The sequence below is a fragment of the Myotis yumanensis genome, unplaced genomic scaffold (genome assembly GCF_028538775.1).
Source record: "Myotis yumanensis isolate MYYU_CA2020_CCGP unplaced genomic scaffold, mMyoYum1.0.hap1 SCAF_6, whole genome shotgun sequence".
Classification (NCBI taxonomy): Eukaryota; Metazoa; Chordata; class Mammalia; order Chiroptera; family Vespertilionidae; genus Myotis; species Myotis yumanensis.
In genome coordinates this window covers 40,791,038-40,800,357 of record NW_027223757.1, presented here as the reverse complement: position 1 = coordinate 40,800,357, position 9,320 = coordinate 40,791,038, and the positions used below count along the sequence as shown (strand labels likewise).

Genomic DNA, 9,320 nt, shown 5'->3' with positions numbered 1-9,320 from the left:
AGTTCCTGACCCCCACAGGCCTCCCTTCCATCCAGGCCTCTTCAGGCCCAGTCTGTTTTGTTTCCATCTCTCTATCCCAGTCTCTCCCAGTCTCTGTCTCTCTCTCTGTTTTTCTCAGCAGTCCTCCAGGCCTCCCTGCCTCCCTCTCTCTCTCTTCCTCTAACCTGGCTGGGAGAGGGCGGGGCCAGCAGGGGTAGCTCCACCCTCTGCCCACCCTCTCTTCAGGCCCAGTCTGTTTTGTTTCCATCTCTCCATCCCAGTCTCTCCTGGGGCCTCATTCTCAGAGAGGCTCCAAGAGCAAGCTGGGAGGGAGGAAATAAAGGGATAAAAAGCTGTGAGCTGGTGGGCGCTGTGTGTGTCTGTGCGTGTGTGCCGTTGTGAGTGTGAGTGCCGGCCCCGCCTCCACTGGCCCCGTCCCAGCTGCCACAAGTCCCCACCCACCAGAGCCTGCTACCTGGGCGTTAGGTCGAGCCTTCGGTCATTTTGGATGTGACGGACCCTGACTCTTTATTTATTTTTATATACACACACACACACACACACACACACACACACACACACACACTCTAGAGGCCTGGTGCATGAAATTTGTGCACAGCAGGGGGTATCCCTTAGCCTGGCCTGCACCCTCTCCAATCTGGGACCCCTCGCAGGATGTCCGACTGCCTGTTTAGGCCTGACTAAACCAGCAGTCGGACACCCTCTTGCAATCCAGGACTGCTGGCTCCTAACTGCTTGCCTGCCTGCCTGCCTGATCGCCCCCGTCTCTGCTTCTTGGCCTAATCGCCCCCTAACTGGTCCCCTGCTGGCCTGGCTGCCCCTAACTGGCCCCCTGCCAGCCTGGCCACCCCCTAACTGCCCCCCCTGCCGGCCTGGCCACCCCCAAACTGACCCCTGCCGGCCTGGCACCCCCAAACTGACCCCTGCCGGCCTGGTCGCCCCATAGCTGTCCCCCTACCGGCCTGGCCGCCACCAAACGGCCCCCCTGCTGATCTGGTCCCCCCCTAACTACTCCTCTGCTGGCCTGGTTGCCCCCTAACTGCCCCCCTGCCAGCCTGGTCACCCCCTAACTGCCCCCTGCCAGCCCGGTTGTCCCCTAACTATCCGGAAGATGTCCGGTCGACCCAGTCTAATTAGCATATTTTCCTTTTATTAGTATAGATTATTTTGAGAGAATCAATTTGTTGTTCTACTTATTTACCCATTCATTGGTTGCTTCTTACATGTGCCCTGACTAGGGATCAAACCTACGACCTTGGTGTATTGGGATGACACTCTAACCAACTGAGCTACCTGGCCAGGCCAAGACAAGTAGATTCTTGCACCCACCTGTCAAATTCTAAGTTTATATAGAGGCCTTAACTGGGCTCAGTCACATATACCTTACAGATGGTCTCAACACATTTCTCTCTCAGGCTATGTCCTTAAAAATGGCTCCACTGTAGGAATGGTGGGTAGAACATACATTCCAAGGACAGGGGAGGAAGTGAGGATTGCCCAGGTCCAGTTCTAAGCTCACCTGGTGGTTAAGTCATCTCCATTACTTCCTCAAACAGGGAATCATCGGTTGGCCCTCCAACTTGTGACCTACACTTTAAAACTTTCACTCCCACACGGAATAGGCTGTATTCAACATACTGTTTTAAAGCTGGATTTCCTTAGATTATATTACATTTTGGCTTTTTTGATGAATTAGAGGATGGATTTTATTAACTACATGGGCACTATCCACTCAAACTATTTGAATGACTAAGTTTTCATTAATGTTTCCTATAATATGCTCCCTTGACTTACATTTGTTTTACTTTAGAATTCTGTGTTTCTGTTTTCCTCCTTATATGGAACTACCAAATATTCTAAGACTTAAAAAGTCATTTTCCTATTATGTAATCTTTTATCCAAAGGGATAGAAATTTCTAATCATTTTTCTATGCGACCTTCCATTCAACATATCCATCTACTACTCACAGAAGAAATTGTGGGATAAATGTAAAGACTTGCTGCCTCCAGTTTAAATAATATTTTTAATCCATGTAAAATATTTTCATATTAACTACATTCTTATAGTTTAAAAATAAAGACAATGTGAAAGAATAAACCCTAAATTTTCTAGGTTTACATAAAAATATTCATATTCATGGATAAAATACCATGACATTTTTAATGTTTTGTTATCTCTTGTACATAAATAGTTGCAAAAGGACCAATCAGACAAAGCCAATGGATTGCATAATTATAAACAGAAATTTAGAGACAGACTCATAGATAGAGAGCAGGCTGACATCTGTCGGGAAAGGGGTTGTCGGCTGGGGGATAGTGGAGGGATTGAGCAAAATAGAAAAAAATAAGGAAAAACTCATTGACATGGACAACAGTATGGTGATTGTGGGGGAGGGGAGGTGGAGGAGGATATGGGGGGGTGTAAATGGTGATGATGGAGACTTGACTTGGGGTGGTGAACACACATTACAGTGCTGAAGAATTGTGCACCTGAAACCTGTGTAATTTTGTTAACCAGTGTCATCCCATTACATTCAATAAAAAAGAAAACAATGTTTGTAGCATAATACAAAAAAATAAAACAAATTAATGTTTGTAAACATGAAAAATTAGCAATGTAATATTAAACTCAGTTACTTGAAAAGATAGAAGTCAATGACCACTTTTACAATTAAATTTTGAAAACCAAAATTTAAAAATTATTAGCTTCATTTATTATAAAGTATATGACTCTTAATTTTAGAGCTAATAATTTTTAAATAATTCCTAATTTTTAATGTCATCTATTGAGATTTTTAATATAAAAAACCACAATAAAAAAGGACCAAAAAACGCATATTAGAGAAACTTTATAAATTAGCAAAGCTTTCAATGTATATGTCTATATACATATATACAAATTAAATATTTGTCTGTATTGACACATACATTGTCAATATTTGTCAGTGACAAATATACCGGCTGCTCATGAGGAAATATGCACAGGTATGCATATCCACGGATATGCTATTGGAGAGTCTACTTTTGGTTTCCAGATGCAAAGTCCTAAGCATTACAAATCCCTCCATTAGCACTTCTAACTATGTGCATGTTCCTACTTCCTCCTAAAAGGTATGCTGTAACTACTCAAGTGTGTCTTTTCAAAATAAAAACTGATTAGATCACCCTAAAATTTAAAAACTAACACTCTACATTAGGCATATTCACTGGAACTCAACATTTTAATAATAAAAAGCAAATTTAAGAAAAACTTACATATTTAAATCGTAATCTGCACATCAGATTATTTAAATGTGTCATCAGAATTCACTGATAAAATAAAAAATGATAAAATATTATATTTTAGGTTTACCTAAAATATAAATTAAGGCATAAGAAAAGCTATGAGACCACAATATATATGGAAAACTGACCATTGAAAAATGCAAATAATTCATACAATATAGTATAAACTTTAATATATAAATTAGATATCATTTCATCAGCTGTTTGTTAGTCACATCAGTCTAAACTTTACATTACATAGTAAAATATTAAAAAGCTAGAAAACATCATTGCAATACAGATTCAATATGGGAAAATACATATTTGTTGCTTTATACACAATTTCAATTAATCCATTCTATACAATAGTTTTTCAAAATATAAATGGCACTTTACATGCGATAGGACATACCAGGTTGGATGTCCTACTATATTTTAATATACAGAAAAGTAAAGAGAAAACATCCTTTAAACAAGACAGTTACATAGCAGAGGTGGAATGTAGAACAAGATTTTGCCTTAATACAATCTTGAATAAGATTAAAGAAATATAAGGACAATTTCTACTACTTTCAGTTAGCATTCTTTAAAATGAAGGCTACTGTGATTTTCTATTTTCTAAGTGTATCACAAACTGAGAAAACATAAAAGGGAAAAGGGGCAGGGGAGAAAACCTGATTCTTGATGAATTTTAAACAGCCCTGCCCATGAACTGCCTTGAGGCTGCTTTTCTGTTGACATTTCCTAAATTACTTCTGCCACTCGGACTGTGCATCAGCAGTCAGATGTGCTTTCCAGACTCCACTATGCCATTGTGTAGCCATAGCTGCCACAATGCAGTGCCACAAGAAGTCTGTCCTTGAGTATTTCTTTACTTGGGTATTCAGGTAACTTGAGCATGTTGATGCTTTAAAAGTAAAATATACCACCATTAAATAGAAAAACTGTAAAATTTCGAATTGTTTTGTCTAGCAATGAAAACTATGAAAATTAACATAAAACCACCCTCTCAAATTTGCATTCAAATTGGAAAACCCTGAAGTAGTATTTAAAAGATAAAAACAAAAGCAAAAAAACCCCTGCTGCATTGTAGTTTTCATTAGCCTGCAAATGTAGTGGAAGAAAATAAGTTCCTTTCAGCCAAAAATAAGCAAGAACGATTTAATTTGAAATGATGGTGTAATTTAGTGATACTATGACAATTTAACTTTAATGCTGGTTGAACAATATTCACTTAAATTATAGTTTCCTCAAACATATTCCTTACCAAAAAAGGGGAAAGCAAGGAACTATGTCAGTGATGGCGAACCTTTTGAGCTCGGCGTGTCAGCATTTTGAAATACCCTAACTTAACTCTGGTGCCATGTCACATATAGAAATTTTTTGATATTTGCAACCATAATAAAACAAAGACTTATATTTTTGATATTTATTTTATATATTTAAATGCCATTTAACAAAGAAAAATCAACCAAAAAAATGAGTTTGCGTGTCACCTCTGACACGCGTGTCATAGGTTCGCCATCACTGAACTATGTAGCTATTTATTTGTCAGTGATTCCAAAATGCTGATAGAGATCACTGTTGAGATTTATTTTCTCTTCTTGTAGCAATGCAGTAGTTAGACTTTTGATCACTCAAAATTAATCAAAACTTCAAAATGCATTTAAATAAAAAAAATTTAACATACCATGTGCTTGAAGTCGGTAGAAGATTTGGAGTATATGGCACAGCAGCGATTGTAAAGTTTTGCAATCCACTTCCACCCATGATATTAGCAAATCCACCGTGTGGGACCCTGGAACTAACAGTTCATATCTTAATATGTTGCAATCATTAAAGGAAAATCTTTGTTATAGATATATTTCCTAAGTTAGGGTAAGAATGTATTCAACTCTAGGTCACTGACAAAATAATCCTTTTGAATCTGCAGCACTCCAACTTATTACTAAAAGTCACCATGTGGCCAGTTATCCAGCTTCCATGGAGACACCCCTCCACATTTCTATAAGCTGTACTATGCTTTCAATTAGCCACAGCACATAGCTCTACTATTCATTTAGCATACTGTTAGGGGCAGAAATAGAATATATTGGGGATCAGCTACAATTATAACAAACATTAATCATGCTCTGTTAACCATGATGGTTCTGTTCTGATTAGAGAAAGCACATTCTAACCTGGCTGAGAGTTGTATACCTTGGGACATACCATTGGAATGCAGTCTGTCCTCCTAGTGAGAACTGCCTATCATTAGGGAAAGATTTACAACCTCATGGCTCCTAGTCCTAGAGGCACTTGCTCTTTACAACCCCCCGGCCCCTATTACCTGTAATCTGGTCCCAGGGCACCCAGTAACTCCCCCCCAGCCCACATGACTTGTAACCTGTACTGATTATCCCATGCCCACTTTCCCATACCTGTAATTCCTACTTCCCCACATAATCTTATCCTTCTACCCAATATAAGCAGCTGGCTTATGATAGGGTACAGAACAGATTTTTGTGGATGACCTGTTGCTCTCCCATACTGCCGGCATTATTGTAAAGAACGCTCATATGTGATTCAACCCTGTCTCTGCTTAATTGGCTGAAGTAGCGACAGGCAGCCCGGACCCCTTGGTTGTCTGGTTACAATACTGTACGTACAATTATTTTATTTCATGTGTGTCTCTACTAAACTGGGACTGATTTGAGGGCCCAAGTATGTTATATTTGTATTTGTATCCCTGGGGTTAGCAAAATGATTGGTATCTAGTAGACATTCACTAAGTATCTGCTGAATAAATAAATGTTTGCTTGATTAATTAAAGCAACAGAGGATCTTAACATATAATCCAAATAATTTCCCGTTTGAAAAGTATCTGGGGTCAAAAGGATTTTGTTTTGTTTTTCACAATGGAAATACTATAAAATTCTTCACATTTCTCTTTCCAAAGAGTCACAATATCAGATGTTGTTTTTTAATGTCACCTAACATAGTCAAACCACAGGAAGGCTAACACAATATGTATAAACACCACCAGAAAATTTAATCTTGTGTACATGGCTGTAGAGGATGTACTTACAACTTCTCAAATTCTATTGTTTACATTTGAAAGAAAATTAGTATTTCAAATTAGCCTTTATACATATAAATATATATAAATATATACATATACACACACATATATCATGATTAAACAAACTGATCCTGGAATAAACTTTGTTGTTTTTAAAATGAGATGTTCTAGTGCTTTTTGGATAAATTAGAATGATGGTAAGCATTTAACATATAGGTGTCAATGCATACTCAAAGACAGTAGACTAATATTAAAAATGTTTTCTAACATGATTCATAGTACAAACCATAATTCAGTTCATTTAAAAACACTGTTGAAACGTGAATAACCAAAACAGCTTGAAAAAAAAGAACCAAGTCAGAGGGCTTACACTTTCTGATTTCAAAATTTAAACTACAAAGCTACAATAATCAAAACAGTGTGGAACTGGCATAAAGACAGATGACATAAACCAATGAAATAATATAGAGAACCCCAAAATAAGACTTCACATATATGGATATGGCCAAATGATTTTCAACAAGTGTGCTAAGAATATTCAATGGGAAAAAGTCAGTCTTTTCAATAAACTGTGCTGAGAAAACTGGTTATCTACCACAGAAAAAAATAAAGTTGGACCCTTATTTAACACCACTTACAAAAATTAACTCAAAATGAATCAAAGACCTAAACTTCAGAGCTAAAATTACAAAATATTTATACGAAAATATAGGGAGAAAGCTTCATGACACTGGATTTGCTAATGACTGCTTGGATGTGACACCAAAAGCACAGGCAACAAAAGACAAGTACATAAATTGGACTTCATCAAAGTTAAAAACTTATATGCCAAAGGATACCAGGAATAGAGTAAAAAGGTAACACAAAATAGGTGAAAATATTTTCAAATCGTAAGTCATAAGGAATTAACATCCAAAAAATATAAAAAACTCCAACTCAACAACAGCAACAAAAACCAGTTAAAAATAAGGAAAGGACTTGAATAGACAGTTCTCCAAAGAAGATACATAAATGGCCTATAAGCAGATGAAAAAGACGCTTAATCCAAATCATTTGTCATTAGGGAAATGAAATCAAAACCACAATGGGGTAACTTCTTCATACACATTAGGATGACTTAATAAAACAAAAACCACCAACCCCTACCTCAAAAAAAAAGAAAAAAGAAAAGAAAAGACCAAGTATTGGAAAGGACATGCAGAAATTAAAACCCTTAGGCATTATTGGTGAGAATGTAAAATGGTGCAGCCACTCTGGAAAACAGCCTGGCAGGTTCTAAAAAAATGAAACATAGAATTACAGTATATATCCAAAAGAACTGAAAGCAGAGAATCAATGAGATATTTGAACATCCATGTTCACAGCAGTATCACTCACAAGAGCCAAAATGTGGATGCAACCCAAGTGACCTCCATGGTTGAAAAGATAAGCAAAATGTGGTATATATACACAATGAAATATTATTTAGTCTTCAAAAGGAAATTCTGACATTTACTAATACAGATGAACCTTGAGGACATTATGGTAAGTGAAATAAGCCAGTAACAAAAAGACAAACAATGTATAGTTCCACTTAGATGAGGTACCTAGAAGATTCAAATCCATAAAGACTGACAGGAGAACAGTGGTTGTCAGGGGCTAGGAGAGTAGGAATAGACAGTAAGTGTTTATTGGGTAAAGTATTAACTGAGGAAGATAAAAATTTGGGAGATGGATGGTGGTGATGGTTGCACAGTGTAAATGTACTTAATGTCACAGAAGTATACACTTAAAAATGCAAGCCCGACAGTGTTGCTCAGTGGTTGAGCATCAACCCATGAACCAAGAGGTCACTGGTTGGATTCCAGTCAGGGCACATACCCAGGCTGCAGGCTCGATCCCCAGTAGGGGGCATGTAGGAGGCAGCCAATGGATGATGTTGCTCTCTCATCAATGTTTCTCTCTTTAGCCCTCTCCTTTCCTCTCTCTCTAAAAATCAATAAAAACACATTTAAAACTGGTAAATGTTATGTATTTTTTAGCACACACACTATAAAAACTGTTAAAAAATGAACCAAATTGAAATCATGGATATGTATGTACTCCCGAGGAAAAAATTAGCAATCACTATATATGAATCTCTGAAAACAGCCATTTTCTTTTCTAGCTGGGAAGCAGTTTGGTTGCTATTAAATGTTTTCCTGATGAAATGCCTGAGCTTACCTTCGAGGTCTAAGTGAATATTAAAAGTATGTGTGGGTCTTACTAATAAAATGCTAATGCATGAGCAATTCCTACTTAGGAAAAGACTATCTGAAGAAGACATGAATATGTCTGTCAACTGAAATAAAATTCAACTTAAGTTAATCTATGCATATTAACCTTTGCCTAAAAAAATTAACAAAGGCAACCAAAAATGAAAAGGGATCAAAAAAACCAAACTGTTCTCAATTTCCTATAGAGGCAGAATTTAAAAAACAAGTATAACACTGTATCAGGACAAGATGAGAAAACGAGCCTTGACACTTATTCTTACACAAATTGTAACAGTATTTCATTATCAGGGTAATTAAGCTAATGTCTTCATATACCTAAATTTTGAAAAGTAAGCTTTAAAAAAACCAAAGATTTTACAATTTTGATAGAATAAAAGGCCCTCTCTCATTCCCTGCTAATCTGAAAACTGAAATCTTTCTGAAGGATAAATGAGCAATATGTATCAAGGTTATAAAAATGAATATACCTTCTATATAAAAATTTCCCTTCTAAGAATTTATCCTATATAAATAATGTAGGATTTTGGCCCACCAAGTATGTAGCACAAAAATTCCTTATTTCTGCAGCCTTATTCATAAATGAGGAAATTTGGCAATAAAGGACAATATCTATTAAAGGAGGTCCATAAATTGAAGAGTTAGGCAGCCATTTAAAAATTATATCTATAAATGGAATAATTTTTAGTGATATATTGCAAAATTCAAGTTATAAAACTGGGACAATGTCTTTAAAAAGCAAA

General features: G+C 36.9%; 1 protein-coding gene across 4 annotated transcripts in view; it reads right to left on the bottom strand.

Annotated features, from left to right (window-relative positions):
- Positions 1-3,436: 3,436 nt before the first annotated feature.
- Positions 3,437-9,320, bottom strand: part of HACE1 (HECT domain and ankyrin repeat containing E3 ubiquitin protein ligase 1) — a 91,957-nt gene continuing 86,073 nt past the window's right edge. For all 4 annotated transcript variants that reach the window (XM_070418011.1, XM_070418012.1, XM_070418013.1 and 1 more), the window contains 2 exons: positions 4,955-5,068; positions 3,437-4,171 (listed from right to left, as the gene is read on the bottom strand). In XM_070418011.1, the coding sequence (XP_070274112.1) occupies positions 4,069-4,171; positions 4,955-5,068 (217 nt within the window). In that variant the 3' untranslated portion in view covers positions 3,437-4,068. The remainder of the gene's footprint in view (positions 4,172-4,954; positions 5,069-9,320) is intronic.